Genomic DNA, 15424 nt, shown 5'->3' on the forward strand with positions numbered 1-15424 from the left:
CAGCTTATGCCCTCCTTCGCTTTCCGTTGTCAAGCTCACCCACCGTATCTTCTTCCCATGCAGGACTGGGGGACCGGGTTCCAAAATGGGGTTGATGGCATTCCGCCAGGAGTGCTCCAGCGGGCCGTACATAGGTACATCGCCTATCGCCTACCGCTACATTATTGATCCCATGATTCCATCATCCCTACATCGTCCTAGCCCTTGGGTGTCATTGCTCGCCGCGTCCATCACAGCGATCGCCTGTGCGATGCGGTCGAGGGATTCACCACTGGGCACAGGCTGCTGCCCCGTGCCGTCCTCCCCCACGCCGTCTTCCCCCGCGCCGTCCTCCCCTGCTGGAGGCTGCGCGCTGGCGAGTTCGATCAGCCTCGATCGCCAGAACTCCCATCGCTCAGGGCCCAGCGGGGGAACGCCCTCGCACAGCGGGCCGGGTGCGATCGAGGCCCGCGACTGCTCGCTCAGGGGTTCCGTGGAACCCATCTCTCTGCGCACGAGCTGGCCGCATCGCGTCAGCCACTCAGTCGCAACCCAGAGCCTGCACTCGAAGACATCTGGGTCCTGTGGCAGCGGCGTCTCCAGGGCCGCCCTTATCACCCAATAGGGCAGCACGATCCAGCGCGGAAGGTCGTCGCTCAAGAGCTGGGACGCAAAGGAGTTGAAGCTTTTCCACGCTTCCAGGTCCTCGGGATCGTAGTCGTCGTCGTCCGGGTCTGTGGGATCTTTGCAGGTATTTGATCAGATTCGTGTCCCATCGACTGCGCTCAGTCCCGATCCTTCAGAGGTACCAGTAAGGTAGCTAACTTACCCGCCCATTTGTCGAAGAGGTACTCGCTCAGATGAGGCAAGTCGGCCCACTGTAGCGTGCAGCCCTAGACGGGACCCGAGTGTTAGCCTCTGCCGATTCGAAAGAGTTTCACGGCAGGGGAGAGAGAGTATTCGCTCACCTCAAGTTCGACCACCGGCCCGCCCGGAGACCGCAATCCCTTGACGGCGGCGACGAGTGCAGCGTGCCATGGATGTCCGACGGGCACCATCATCACCGCTTCCAGGAGGACCATCCAGAGATTCCAGAGCAATGTAGAGGCAGTATTTTGCGACTCGCTCGAGATGAAGAATTGCCGCAGGTCGTCGGCCAGCTTGGCCGCCGCCGTCGCAGGATCGCCGCTCGAGTTCAAAGCTGCATCCAAGATGCGGAGAACATCTACTTGACACTGGGGAATATCGGGATCCTCCAAGACCCCAAGATCAATATTTGCCGCCATAACGCAACGAGAGGTTGTGAGTAGGTTATTGCTCGATTCAATGCCTGGGGGTGAAAAGACACGACTGTAGTAGGCATTGGGATAAGGAGAACGGGGGAAGGCGAGCTCCCCAAAAAGGTTAACCACCAGGCCCAAATTCACGTTTTCATCCTCCGTAGGACAATGACAGCTCTTGATCTTCTTTGTTGTTCAAAGGATGCGGTTTCTTGCTCTCATAGCTACCAGTTCCGGACCCCCCCGAGCAGCCACGGAACTCCCATTTATACCTGGGCAAAACAATTACCCAGTCCGCCTGACTGAGCAGAAAAAATAAAACTCAAAAAGTGACTCGGATACCGGGAGTCGAACCCGGGGCTGTTGAGAGAGCAGTCACTCCTGAGAAGTGAGAGTCAACGATGTTACCGCTACACCATACCCGATTGAATCGTGTGTGGTTCCGATTTGTTGCAACAGAGACCGGAACACCGAGCATGCATACCTCCAGCTCCGACTGCCCCTCGTTTTCCATTTCCTAGGTTGTTTCGAAGACTCCAAATCAGCCCTGACGACAACCCCACCTTACTCTGCTGCCGGGTATCCGAGATGTTTCTTATTTACGACAATAAAAGAGGGAGGTCGTCAGAGTAGACTTCGTATCCCGAAAAAACCAAGCATCTCACCCACCTTCCCCGACCGACAATGATCCCAGCCGAGTGAGGGACAGCCGGCTTGGCACGGGTTTTTATTGTGCTGCCTAGCAAGTCTGATCTTATCTGAGATGGTCTGGGGAGGACACGGTCCAATGGCGGCATCTTCTGACGCCAGAAGGGGGGTCTTGTCAGAACCCAATCCGTGTTCTCTCGCTTGAGGTTGCGATTCTAGAACCAGGGTGGAAGGGACAGAAGTCCCTGGAAGGGGGACCGGCAGGGTAGTCTATACAACAAGCTCAAGTCAAGGCCGGAGATCGGCGTTGAGGTATTTCTCTAGTAAAGAGGGGGTTCTGGGGTATCATCGTGCACTTTGTAAACCGGTATTTGTCATACTAGCTATGGAGTTTGTGCGTCTCTACGGGTCTGCTTTGGAGGTTGACGATTAAGGCAAAGTTTCCAAGTTGGATGTAGAAGAATTAACCTCGAGCGAGGACTCTCCCGTAAATCTCATTGGTTGGCTTGCCCCTGGAAGAGCCACTCGAAGTCAACAGTGGGGTGATGAATCGGCTACGCCGTCCAGGTCAAACACAACCAAAACCAAAGTAAGAAACCGTTATTCAGCACCGTACTAGGTGAGACGGACGGGCCAGGTCGAAAGAACCAAAGAAAAGAAACCCACGTCCGAAGTGCAAGAACGACCTACGAGGACATCAGGCAGCGACATTTTGACACACTAAAATTAGCGGAGCAGTTCCCCGAGCCGGGCTACGCTTAGTAACTGCATTGAGAAGGCAGCCCTTTCTTGCACCTGCACTTGCAGCCGATTCGCCGAGTTTTGCAGTGTTTGGTCGGTAGAGCGCCTGCAAGAAAGAGCAAGTGCGTGCATCGAAGGCACGCATCAAGGGCATGCATCGAGTATCCTTCCCTTTCTAGACTCGTTTTTCTCTGTGCGGCGGGGGCGAGTCTCCCCTGGTCGGTCAATGGCCGGGCACCTACTAGGTTCAGTCAACTGACACACAGAACTGCTCGGCACAACTGGCACAACTGACACGCAACACGCCATGGCCTTACCGGCGGTTGCCCCTTGGCCCTTCATTAAGGTGATGACGAGCTGATGGGGTTGAATGGAGCCCGTGTGGCCCAGGCGGTGAACACTTACATGATGGGCGGATGAAAATAGTCGGGGGCCGGAGGGGGGGTGGCCAACCCGCCCTACCGCCCTACCGCCCTACAGCCCTCCCGGAAAGGGACATGGACCCTATCTTGATGCAGCCGGGGATCGTGTTGTCCACATCTGCAGACTTCAATATGAATGTGCGAGCCAGAATAAAATCTGTCCACACGTCCCTCGCCCTCACCAACCAGTCGTACCGTTATACGAACGAGCACTTGACCCTGACTGCCGATCCCCTTGTGGTTGTCATCCCGAACCGTCGACGACACCATGTCGCAACCCTCCTCCTCTAACCGCTCGAGCCTCGAGCCGAGCAGCAACCCGTCCAGCCCATCACCGTCGCCTGCTGGGACGCCACTAGACCCGCCGAGGAAACGCACGAGAGCTAGCAAGCCCAAGGTACGAACTGGCTGCATCACATGGTAAGCTTTGGCATCTCCCCTTCCCGTGTTGGTGACACTAGCCACTAACGCTGTGTTCCCAGCAAGTGAGTACTAGTCACTGCGAAGAGCGGAACGGTGGCAAGGTCGGATCCACTAACCACTGGTCCTTAGAATCCGGCGAGTGAAATGTGATGAGGGGAAGCCCGCTTGTCTCCGATGCACCTCGACCGGCCGGACGTGCGATGGCTATGACAAAGCCGCTCTCGCCCGGTACCGCTCGCCAGATCCGAACCAGACGGCGGAGCGAGCCAGAGCCGAGTTTGTCAGGGCGTGCGAGTGGAACGAGACCCTCCGGTCCATGCGACGTATCGAGGCCGATATCGATGGGACCGAGACCGAGAAACGCTTGTTCGCTCGCTTCCGGGCTGCCACTGCCGACGGGGTTGCCGCAAATCTCTGTAACTTCGCAGCCTTCTGGCGGAGGTTGAATCCATCGACCGGGTGCCAGGACGACGCCGTCAAGCATGCCGTAGTAGCCTTGGCCGCCGCCTACCAGCTCTTTCAACACCCAGACGAGCCTGTCATCGATGGCTTCGCACGTGGAGACCTCGAAGTCTTCACCATCCAACAGTACAGCCGATCCATCGAGCGGTTGCAGAACCATGCTGGCTCTTCGAGCCCGGAGAGCCTCCGCTTGACACTCGTCTGCTGCTTGGCCTTTATCTCCCTCGAGACCCTGCGTGGAAACCACGAGGTAGCCGTTACCCACCTCACCAACGGCCTGCGTATCCTCCAATCCCTCCCCGATTCCACCTTCGACTGTCTCGCCGATGGCTCCATGTTTGCCTGGCCATCGAGCCGGGACTCGCTCCACATGTCCGATATCGTCCAGCTCTTCGCCCGGTTCGAGCTCTCGGCGTGCTTCTTCACCCACGGCATCCAACCTGTCATCTCGGGGCGCGGGTACCTCACCCGCCGCTTCGACGACGGCTCCACCTACAACCTCTTCCACGACGTCCCGCACGCCCACATGGCCATGTCCTGCTTCCAACACGACGTCGTAGCCCGCCTGCACGAGATCACCGCGGCTGCAGCCTCCGGGGACGAGACCTCCGCCATCTTCTGGTCCGACCCAGCCCAGCAACGCACCCAAGCCTGCCTCCTGGCCCGCAGCGCCCGCCTCGGCGCCCTCATAGTCGACTTCTTCTCCCCCCTCCGCTTCGGCATGCCCGACCCCACCAGCCCCGAGCTCGCCAGCCTATACCTCACCCTCCTCCACTTCCGCTCCGCCCAGTTCCTCATCGCCAAAACCGCCGGCGGCATCTTCACCCCCACCCTCGACCCCTTCCTCCAACCCTTCCACCACCACCACAACCACCACAACCACAACCAAACAACCCCCTACCCCCAACCACACCCACAACCACAATCACAAGCCACAAACCCAGACCCCACCCTCCTCCCCACAATCCTCCACCTCGCCTCCCGCCTCTCCCAAACCACACCCACCACCCCCTCCCCGCCCCCAACCCCAACCGACGTCCACACCCACCTCCTCGGCCCGCTCTACCTGGTCGCCACCCATACCCCAGACCCGGATACCCGTGCCGCGGCGGGTGCGCTGCTGGCTGATGCGTTGCAGAGGGGGGGGCTTGCTGGGGCTGAGGTGGGGGAAGGGCGTGGTAGGGGAAGGGGAAGGGGAAGGGAGGTAGATTTGGGGGTGGGGGTGGGGTTGGGGTTGGTGGCGGTGGAGAGGGCGCAGAGGGTGTTGAGTGCCGTGGGGAGGGTTGTGGCGAGGGAGAGGGAGAGGGGGGGGATGATGGGTGATGGGAGCGGTGGTGGTGGTATTGGTGGGGGTGGTATTGGTGGTGTTATTGGTGGTGGTGGTTTGTTGTCGTCGTCGGTTGATGTGCCGAGGGCGTTGGCGGGGGCGGGGGGGATTCCGGCGCTTTGGGATGGGTTGGTTGCTGCTGGTGCTGGTGCGGGTGCTGCTTCCTTGTAACTGTGTGAGTGATTGTGAGTGAGTGGGGGTGGGGTTCGTGGATGTATGTAAATGGTCTGCTAGTTTGGGTGGGTTTGCTGGATTTTATAGCATTAAGGGCTGGTACCGCATTGCATGGGATAGGATAGGATGGGGTCGGATAGGATGCATAGTATGGGATAGGATGGGATACATAGTATGTGATGAGATGGGATGGGATGAATGCATAGGATGGATGGACGGTTCCGGAGGGTAGATTGCATGCATGGCGCGGGAGACAATGAAAGGCTACGATAGACGATGGTTGTAGAAATTTAAGAAAGTGTTTTTCATGTTTGCCTACGCAAATCTGGATTTCGCAATTGCTCGGTCTTCTTGAAACGGGTGGCCAGGCCGCTATGATATATGGTTTGTAGGCAACACGATGACAGGGGGCCGGCGGATATCTGAGGGGGTGGCTTGGTGGGTTGACTTGGGCGCGCGGCGTTTCGCTTCATCTGGACTTACACAGCCCCATCCCACCACTCCATCCATCCACAACCTATGGAGAGTTATACATACCCGCCGGATCCTAAGAACCAGCAAGTACCTCTCCTGTAAGTTAGGTACCTAGTTACACTCAACTGTTTATGGCAAAACGCCGCGTTCGATTGTATTCCTAATCGGCTCCTCAGGCTAGTTCAAAGCCAGACCAGCTCGTCTCATCTGAGGTAGGCGGTGCAATCATGTCCATCAATAACTACCGCAATACTAAGGGGTATTCCGCTCGCTCTTCACTTAAAACACATCCGTCATGAGCAACAACGACACAGCGCGCTAACGGACAACCAAGATGACCAAAAAGAAAGAAAAAGAAATTATCGACGCAACCCCACCCACCCGTGCCATTCTTTGTCTCGTTGTCGTCCTTTTTTACGCCTTCTTCCCACGGGCTATTATCCCGCCATATAAAACACCCCCCTTATATCAGGAGAGATTACCTCCCAGTTGGTGGTACTCACAGACGGCCAGTAACAACCTCCTTCCTGAAGATGACCGCCTCATCCGACACCTCGCAGAACGCAATCCCCTCAAAGACGGCGATCTTCTGCCCCGCGGACTCGTCACTTTCCTCGTCCGAAGACTCATCCTCCAGTCCCACCAGCTCCGAGGCAATCAGCGCGGGCACATCCAGCTCCACGCCCGACGTCGAATCCAACAGGGCGTTGACCGAGACCGACGATATCAGGGTCGGAATCGAGGTCAGAGCCTTCTGCTTCCCCTTGCCCTTCTTGTCATCCTTCTTCCCGCCTCCATTCTCTTCTTCGGTAGTGGTCTTCTTCTTCGGCTCTGGGAAGCGCACAAGCTTATCGACCCGGTCATCCTCGTCGATCGAAACCAGCTTAAGCTTCAGATCCGGGTAGTGCGAGACCATGTCGATGAGGAAGCGCTTGGTCTCTCGCATCACCCACATGCACGTGTCGTCGTTGCGTAGGTGAATGACGTGCAGGACGCGGAGAGTGGTCAGACCCGGCAAGTGTTGCATGAGGCAGTGCTGTTCGTGCAGCGCAAGTCAGTAAACAGAGGTAGGGATGAAGAAGCCGGGATGTTTTTTTTGGGGGGGGGGGGGGGGGGCATACCATGGCTCTTATGCTCATGCTGCAGGCCAGTTCCTCGAGGTTCTTCCCTTGCCTGCACAACAGCAAAACGGTCTTCTCGTCGACGTCCCAGGTCGTGTCGGCCATATTCTTGATCATCAAGCGCCGTAGCTTGGGCATGTGCTTCTTGAGGACCAGTCGCCGGATCTGGTCCATGGAGGCTTGAGTCCTAGGTGCAAAGCTCTCGGGCTTGGCCTTGGTATCCCGCTCAAGCAAAAAGAGATCGTGCAGCTCCTCCAGCGTCGACAGGAATGCCAGAAAGATGTGTGAGACGTTGTCGGTGGAGATCTTGCGCAATGGCAGCGGCGCCTCCTTGTTCTCCCTGTCCAGCAGAGCCCAGATGGGTGCTTGGATCCCGACGTTGAGCAACGTCAAGTGGCGGAGGGCGCGCAGGTCAACCGCTTTAGATAGGACCGACGCCCTGACAGGGATGAGGTAGATGCTAAGGGATTCAAGGGCAACGCCTCGCGTCTGCCGAATGTAGTCCCGTATGTTGCGAGCTTGCTCGATACGCGAGTCCTTCTCACCAGGCGGTAGCGCCTCGGCGCTTTCTATCGCGATCTGGCACGCGCTGATCTCCTTCTGCATGTCGCGCACGCTCCGGGTAAGCCCCAGTAATTGCGACTCAGCCTCGCCAAGGTGGTTTATGTCGGTGGACGACTTATTGGATCGCCATCGTCGAATCTCCTTGCCCAGCGTGTTCGCCTGGGACTCGAACATTTCAAGTTCTTCAGCCAGAGCCTTGTAGTCGGCTTTTCGTGACTCTAACGTAGCCATCACCTTCGCATATTCCTCCACCTTGGTCTCGACGAGGGCCGCTGCGGTGGACGGGGGGACCTCCGTTGGCGTGGTTGCTTCTTCATCCGCTTGGATATCAGCAGCTGAGGGCTCTTCATGGTCCATCACGAGCTGTTCTTCCGGCTCTTCAATATCGATATCGTCGGGGTCCGCGTCTTTTTTGTCCTCTTTCGATTCGCCAAAAAGGCTCACCGCTGGGGCATTTGCTTCTGCAGCCTCTTCTGCCGATGTCTCGCCAGTGTTGTTATCGGGAGTCTCGGTGGTGCCGGACGAAGAGGATCCGGTTCCGCTCGGGTTCTCGTCCTGCTTTTCTCTCCGCGACTTGGCCTCGTCCATGTATTTCCGAGCCGCGGCACCGAACATGTCAATTGTTTCCGGCGAAGCCACGAAATCGCTCGTTCCATTCAGTTCCCCCAGAACTTTTGGTGCGACTGACTTGATAAAGTCAACCACCTCCTGTTCGGTCTTGACTTTGCCCTTCTTCTTCTTATCGGAATCAACAACAATCGCCTGAAGCTTTTCAGCTGGTGTGGACTCAACGTCGAAGATCCTGCCGAGGATAGAGTCCTGTGTCTTTCTCTCCTCCTGTGCGCGGAAGGCCTTGGCTGGTCCGCTCATTTCTTCGTTTTGCGCGTGCGACTGTGCCGGTATAGGCATCAGTTCGTCTTCCTGATCCGAGTCTTCAGGCTCGGGATCGACCGTAGGTTTCCGAGCCGACGAAGCAAGTTTCTCCGAGAAGGATAGCTCAAGCTTCGTGAGGGTTCCGGCGGAATTGCGCAGGCACGCCTGGAGTTCCGATACGATGTCGAGGGTGTCTATGTCGAGAACAGAAAGGCTCTTGAGGTCCCTAAATCCAGATAAGGTTGGGGGTTCCTTGCCCGCCGACGCCTTCTTCGGAGTCCTAGCACGGGGAGGCTTGGGCAAGGGGGGCGGAAGCATGGTTGAAGCGGGCACATAGAAGCCTTGGGGAGGCGGGGGAATTAGCCCCTGGAAAGCTGGCCCCGGGGGAGGGAGGGAAGCCAAGGGTGCGGTGTGGGCTGGCCCCGGCGAGGAGGTCGACTGGGACGGGTTGAAGGGAAGAGGCGGAGGCGTCTCATATTGCGAAGGCCCTGCTTGGAGCCTTATGTGGACGTGCGACAAAGACGCGATTTGGTGCAACTCCTTATAGACCGGACGGCTGAGCTCAACTCGGATATTCCACCTGGGGAGGGGTGTCAGCTACTGGCACGGGAGAGAAACCTCGCAGCGTATCGGCGCGCGTGACCATAGGCACGAGTGTGTGAGAATGTCTGTGGGCGCGGCGAGGCGCAAACTGTTCAAATGCGAAGGACTCACGTAAAGTACTCTAGCGCCCGGGCCTTGCGCAATGTCAAGAGGAGAAGGGTGTTCATAAACTTGCCGCAGCTCAAGTTGGCGGAATATGGGCGATAGGCTCCCTCAGCCTTGTCGCCCATGTAAAGGGTGTCAAACGTCAGACTCCTCAGACACTGGGCATAGTTGTAGTCGCTCGTGACGAAGGTGTCGAACCCGCCGGCAAGAGGATCGACGGGAGTGTCAAACTGAGGATCCTCCTCGTCCGGGAACACGATCTCGAAGTCTCGATATAGCTGGGCGGCAGCAAGGTCGCGGAAGTGCTTCGACACCAAGGCGACGCAGATTAGAACGCGCCTTGGGCAATGGCTGATGATCTCCCTCTGAACTTCGTGCGGTAAGGCCATGAAATTGTAGGGGCGAGGTGTTGATGGGCTTGCAAGCGGCTCTTGCGTCGCCGGGGAGGCCATGGAAGCCATGGCGCGGCGGGGGGTGGTCGGGTCAGGGTGGGGAAACGAGAGGTCGGTACGAGGACGATGCAAAGTGGGATGCGGATAGTTGGGGTTGCGCAAAAGAGACGAAGGTGGGAGAACCCGAGCAGGCCAGTATAAGGCACCTAGAAGTCGACTTTGAGTGAGGCAAAGTAAAGTAACCTAAAGATAGTCCCGCATGGAGGTGCTACAACTTTGGCTCCTGCGCGGGGCGGGGCTATCCTTGGCCACTTCTGAGTTAATAGGTAAGGTAACTCGCTCCCTGGACCTGAGTTTTGAAATTCAATGCCTTGGCCGGTAAATTGCGTTTCACGCTCAGGCTCTGAACAACGGCCGAGGCTCTCGGATGATGCTTGTCAGATTGTTGGCATGGTGCAGACCTAAAAGAGATGGGATGAAGCAGGAGGCCTTTGCAATGGAAGTTGATGAATGCGGAGGAATCTCAGGGTCGATGTGCATGGATATGGCGGGCAGCGGGACGATGTCTGGGCAAGGACCGGGGTAGCTTAGCGCCCAGTTTGACCGGGAGTGGGGCGGCGATTGGGGAAACAGCCCTGAGTGTGGGGCGGGTTTGCACGGTTTGCTACAGGGGTTTGTGGCAAAGGGGAGCGCGAACCTCGCGGGCAAATCGACCAAACCCCCGGCCCAACTGCAGGAACGAAAGGCGAAAGTTGTCCAGGAGCCCAAAGAATGGATGCAAGTGCTCAAGCTTTCGAAAAACGTGTCTAGACTTTATATAGGTAATTTAGGTATACCTTCTTTTACGGCTAGTTATGCTCGACTTCGTTTTGATTTACACTCTGTTTAACTATTCTTTTCTTTTGTTAGTTTTCTCTGCTTAGTTGAGTTAGGTACCTCTGTTTTCAACTTTCATTCGAGCCCTTGCTGCTTGAACGTTTCAGGTGTTCGAGTCCCATGTTTCTTGCAGAGGGTTGACATTTTTGGCCTGTCCTTCGTAGGCTCCAACCGCCCCCGCTTGAGCCTTCATTCATCCTTCGTCTGGGTTTAAGAACCGACTGTGGCCGATTCGAGCCAATTAACAAGCTGAAAATCAAGCCGTTTCTTGATCACCATCCAAGCCTCCCTCCTGCCTGCCACAGCAGCCCTGAAGCGGCGCAGTCGAATTTCAGTCCTTTTTTAACGTCGCTCCATCCGACAAAACCACAAGCGACGAGTCATCCGTTTCAACAATTGCAAAAAATGGCTGATACAGAGGCGCCGCAGTTCACTACGCTCGCTGAGCGCATTGCTGCTCTCAACCAGCAAAAGAATTTCCAGGCACCCTCACCCGCTGCTGGCAAACGACCCCCACCCCCGCCACCCCCCGTCCGCTCCTTGACCGAAGGCGTGCCTAGGACTACTTCCGACACTGTTTCGGCCGAGAAGAGCCCTTCGATCCCCGCCCGGCCTGTCCGGGCTGCCACGGAGAAGCTCCCGCCGCCTCTTCCACGTCGGACCACCGGGCAAGAGAATGGCGACCCCCCACAACCCCCCTCGAACCGTCCCGGACCCCCTCCGCTGCCAACGCGGAACTCGCAGCTGGCGACCCCACCAAGCCTACCCTCGCGCCGGCCCTCTACCCAGACACTTTCTGTTAGGAGGAACTCAAACTCTTCCGATATATCTCAGCTATCCGCCGTGTCGAGTCTGTCACTAAGCCAAAGCAAGTCTGCTACTTCCAATGGAGGACCCGAGACGCAGACACGGAGAAGGCTACCGCCGCCTCTTGAACAAGCCAATCTTCCGCCGCTACCCCCTAAAGCAAAGCCGAAGGAGGCGGAGAATAGCACGCCCTCTCTCCCACCCAGACGCATTGCCGACCCGCCCCAGCCTTCCCAGCCTCCTCGCCTGCCCTCAAGGCCAAACAACTCGCCAGCCGTTGTTCTCCCCGAGCAGTCATCACCCGCCCTTCCAGCCCGGCGCATGGCACCTCCACCGTCCAGCTTCCGCCCCAAGTCAGCCCTTGAGAGCGGTTTCGGTTCCGGCGCGCGCAACCCGTCCCCTCCTTCAGTACCACCCCCTATTCCGCTCAGCTCCCGGCCGACCGTCGCCCAGATCGACGCTGTAGCGAGCCGGACAGCCCCAGCAGCAACACCCCCTCCCAACCCGTCACCCCAATCCTGTCTCATCTGCCGCGACTTCTCCGGCCCGGACACGCTGGCCGCCCAGCACCCCACCGCCTCCATCCCGCGCGGAGCTGGTGCCGTCGACCCCATCGAGCATCTGGCGTACACGCTCTGTGCGCCCTTCTCCTCGCCGACAGACAAGGCGCGAGCCATCTTCGCGTGGATGCACCACAACATTGTCTACGACGTTCACGGCTTCTTCAACAACTGCATCCCGCGCGGGCTGACCCCGACCGAGACCATTTTCTCAGGCAAGGCCGTGTGCGAGGGGTACGCACGCGTATACGAAGCCATCGCCGTGCGGGCTGGGCTAGGGTGCGTGGTCGTGACGGGGCACGGCAAGGGCTTCGGGTTTACCCCCGTCAAGGCCGGACAGCCGCTGCCGCCGCGCAAGCCAACGGGCCACGCATGGAATGCCGTGCGCATCGACGGCGGCGCCTGGAAGCTGATCGACCCGTGCTGGGGCGCTGGCGCGCTCTGCAAAGGCGAGTACTCGCAGCGCTTCGCCGCCGAGTGCTTCACCATGAGCAACGAGAAGTTTGGCACCCGCCACTTCCCCGCCGACGAGAGGCACTGGTACCGCGAGGACGGCCGCGCGCCGTCGTGGGAGGAGTACATATTGGGCCCCCTCGGCGACGAGCCGGCCGAGTGGATGGGCGACGCGACCCGGGAAGGGCTGGAACAGGCCAACTTTGCGCCGATGCAGCGGCGCATCAACGTGAGCAACGGCGGGATGGTGCGGTTCCAGTTTGCCAAGGTGTGCGAGCACTGGCGGCCGGAGAAGAACGGCAAGGGCAAGCAGGTGCTGTTTGGGCTGAAGCTCAATGGCCAGAATGGGATGAAGGATCACATTGTTCCGATGGAGCACGACGGGTTTTGGCACTACCTGGACGTGGATGCGCGAGACCTCGGTGCGCCGGGGCAAACGCTCTCGATGGTTGCGTTTACAATGATAGACGGGCAGAGCGCGAGGGGGCTGACCAAGGAGGAGTGGCTACAGAAGAAGGGACGGTGTGGGTATAGCTATGCGTATATGGTGCGATGGGAGTTGGTATGATGGTTCTGCATGGATTCAATGATGGTTACGAACGGATTAGTACCTTTCTCATGATATATACGCCTACTCCACAACGGCGACTCATATCGCCTCTAGACTAATATCATCCCTCAACACCCCAACATGCACCACAAACCCCGTGTTCGCCCTGAGCCCCTCCACCAGCATCTCATCCGGCACGCGCCACGTATGGAACGACCTGGCAAACCTGACCGCCCACGCCTCGAACACGAGCGGATCCCGCAGCTGCTGCCCAACCACGCACACGCACGCCTCCTCCCCCTCCGGTCCCCCCTCCGCAGCAGCCTCCTCCGCCCCCACCCGCCGGAGCTTGCACAGGTCCACGCAGGTCGCCACGAACGGCTCGACCAGCGCCTCGTTGTAGATGCAGTCGCACGCCACCACCACCTCAAACCCCCCTCGCCGCGCCCCTTCCCCCTCCCTCTCCCCCGTTTCGGCGGCAGCAGCACCCGCCAGCGCCGCCGTCACCGCGTCGGTCTCCCAGTCTAGTGGCCTGAACAAAACCCCCGCTTCCCGCGCCCGGGAGATGTTGCCTGCCGTTCCGGCTGGGGAGCCCCGTCGGGAGGTGTGTGGCGGGGAGGCGCGGTGGGATTTGGAGGTCGGGCGGGAGCGGCGGGCGGTTTTGGACCCGGACGTAGTCCCGGACCCCGAGGCTGAGGGGGGGAAGGAGGGGGAGGTTGACTGTTGGGAGGTTGACTGCTGGGAGGAGGCGGCGGCGGCGGCGGCGCGCCAGTTGGCGGCGACGTTCTGCTCGACCAGCTTGGCGACGTAGGGCTGGTCGGTCAGCACGTAGCGGGCGACGCGCGGGCCTAGGAGCAGGGCGACGAGACCGGATATGCCGCACCCTAGTTCGAGGATGCGTGATGAGGGGGTTAGGAGGTCGTGGGTCCAGAGGGGGTTGTGCGGGGAGGCGAGCCAGGTGGCGAAGAGGGGGGTTATTTTCCAGATGACTTTTGAGGGGGGGAGGGTGTGTTAATGGATGGGCGTGTGTTTTGTTGGGCGGTGAACCTTCATCCGGGTTGGTTAGGGGTGATTGTTGGGTTTCACGTACCGGCTCCTGTTGTGCCGCCGGCGCGGTTGGACGAGAGGACGCCCGGAGACTGGGTGATGACCAGGTCTCGTCCTGCGACGCTGAGCTCTACCGTTGTGGCTCTCGAATCGATGAAACCGAGGTTCTGTGAGGGCAGGTCCTGTGAAAACAACTCGAATGTCTCTAAAACGACGGCGAGGCCGTGTTAACGAATGCCCCCCAAAAGGCAACGGGAACATCCCCCCTCCCTGAAGTTCTTGGGGCAAGTCCTTGCATAGGTAGTTCTCTAGTTACACATCGGTTGCATATTTTTTGTTGTTTTCCCACCTTCTTCAGCATCCTGCATCGGCGTGCCGAGCGACTGCAAGAAACGCTGCAGCTTCTTCATCGTTGGTTGCCCCTTGTTTACTGTCCAATAATGGCGAGTCGTGTCGTTTTAGAAAACGGCAGAAGGTCTCGGCCAAGAAAATCATCATCTTGGAAAAATGTGGAGGCGAGAGACAATTATTAGCTCGGCGTTGGCAGGTCTGGGCCTGGCCCCGGGCACCCGACCTCCATGTTAGAGTTCTTATCCGCATCTCCATGCGCGCCGCAGGGGCTTGATGCCAACCGCATGCAACGCAATAATGTTCGAGGTGCCAACGACGTTGCGTCGGTACCAAACACCATTTCCATTGCATCCTTCATCTTGCTTTCCCCCATGGCACCTGGAAACGACGGTCATAACGGACAATCCGGAAAACCTTCGAGGAGTGCTTGACCCCAAAAAGGTCCATCCCTTCTCTGACAACCTCAAGTGGAGAGACCGATGGGAGTGAATGCGGGGAAGACATCAAGCTTGCAGGGGATGGTCTGCGACAGCCGCAGGCCACCAGTGAATGGATGCTCATCGCCGTCCCCTGCGATTGGACGGAGACGCCAAGGGGCGCGATCTGTCAGGGCTGAAAGCGCCTTCGTCGGATATGTCTTCCAGGTTCACATCAGCTTTGGAGTCACGCGTCCTACCTGCTACCACTGCCTGCCAAGTTGATCTATTGCTCGGGACTGTGTCATTCGTTTGCATGATGCGGATGGAGGTAGGTCCTTGTTGAGTTTGTTGTCCGGCGGGGGTTCCGACGAGCACAAACGGGAGTGCCAGATTGCTTGATAGACCAGGCATCTCCGTGGGTTGCGAGTACAGACCCTGCCGGTCCTCCATACCTACCTACCTTACTGTAAGGCAGGGAGGTATCATCAAGCGCATCGTCGATAAACCAGAGGCCTGCTCAAGGCTACCTAGCTCGGAGCGGCGCGTTTTAATGGAGGACGCCGGTTGCTCAGGCCTTCAGGGTATCCATCGTTGCCTGCGTCGTGACTGCCCAAGCGTGACCAGTGCCACTTCTCTTGGAAGGTCTCAAAGTGGAACGCCCAGCCTGCCAGGACGCGGCCTAGCCCCAGCCCGGCTAAGCTTGTGGGGCGCATGGAGCCACCGAGCTTTCCCCAAACGGAGCATGCAGGAGCTTCTGCTTTGTTCGGGTCAAG

The 15424-nt window shown here is 58.5% G+C and overlaps 5 protein-coding genes and 1 non-coding gene across 6 annotated transcripts; 2 read left to right on the plus strand and 4 right to left on the minus strand.

Moving 5' to 3' along the window:
- Nucleotides 1-125: 125 nt before the first annotated feature.
- Nucleotides 126-1423, minus strand: B0H64DRAFT_224573 (uncharacterized protein). The gene is made up of 3 exons (XM_062799620.1): nucleotides 948-1423; nucleotides 809-872; nucleotides 126-722 (listed from the first exon to the last, which is right to left on the minus strand). Exons 1-3 carry the CDS (start codon nucleotides 1263-1265, stop codon nucleotides 157-159), a joined length of 948 nt encoding a protein of 315 aa, XP_062655737.1. The 5' UTR covers nucleotides 1266-1423; the 3' UTR covers nucleotides 126-156.
- Nucleotides 1424-1592: 169 nt separating this feature from the next.
- On the minus strand, nucleotides 1593-1684 carry B0H64DRAFT_t141. Its single transcript has one exon. It is a non-coding gene; the product is annotated as a tRNA-Glu (tRNA).
- A 1654-nt stretch (nucleotides 1685-3338) lies between these two features.
- Nucleotides 3339-5453, plus strand: B0H64DRAFT_445176 (uncharacterized protein; the record flags this gene model as incomplete). Its single annotated transcript, XM_062806830.1, has 3 exons — nucleotides 3339-3467; nucleotides 3553-3559; nucleotides 3634-5453. The coding sequence occupies 3 exons, from the start codon at nucleotides 3339-3341 to the stop codon at nucleotides 5451-5453; spliced, it is 1956 nt and encodes a 651-aa protein (XP_062655738.1).
- A 784-nt stretch (nucleotides 5454-6237) lies between these two features.
- Nucleotides 6238-9820, minus strand: B0H64DRAFT_224516 (uncharacterized protein). Its single transcript, XM_062799619.1, has 3 exons — nucleotides 9203-9820; nucleotides 7052-9068; nucleotides 6238-6966 (listed from the first exon to the last, which is right to left on the minus strand). The coding sequence occupies exons 1-3, from the start codon at nucleotides 9655-9657 to the stop codon at nucleotides 6430-6432; spliced, it is 3009 nt and encodes a 1002-aa protein (XP_062655739.1). The 5' UTR covers nucleotides 9658-9820; the 3' UTR covers nucleotides 6238-6429.
- Nucleotides 9821-10673: 853 nt separating this feature from the next.
- Nucleotides 10674-13105, plus strand: B0H64DRAFT_224643 (uncharacterized protein). Its single transcript, XM_062799622.1, has one exon. The coding sequence runs from the start codon at nucleotides 10870-10872 to the stop codon at nucleotides 12850-12852; it is 1983 nt and encodes a 660-aa protein (XP_062655740.1). The 5' UTR covers nucleotides 10674-10869; the 3' UTR covers nucleotides 12853-13105.
- Nucleotides 12893-14501, minus strand: B0H64DRAFT_224612 (uncharacterized protein). Its single transcript, XM_062799621.1, has 3 exons — nucleotides 14231-14501; nucleotides 13925-14086; nucleotides 12893-13823 (listed from the first exon to the last, which is right to left on the minus strand). Exons 1-3 carry the CDS (start codon nucleotides 14289-14291, stop codon nucleotides 12934-12936), a joined length of 1113 nt encoding a protein of 370 aa, XP_062655741.1. The 5' UTR covers nucleotides 14292-14501; the 3' UTR covers nucleotides 12893-12933.
- Nucleotides 14502-15424: the final 923 nt, after the last annotated feature.

Source organism: Chaetomium fimeti (genome assembly GCF_033439085.1).
Source record: "Chaetomium fimeti strain CBS 168.71 chromosome Unknown B0H64scaffold_7, whole genome shotgun sequence".
Classification (NCBI taxonomy): Eukaryota; Fungi; Ascomycota; class Sordariomycetes; order Sordariales; family Chaetomiaceae; genus Chaetomium; species Chaetomium fimeti.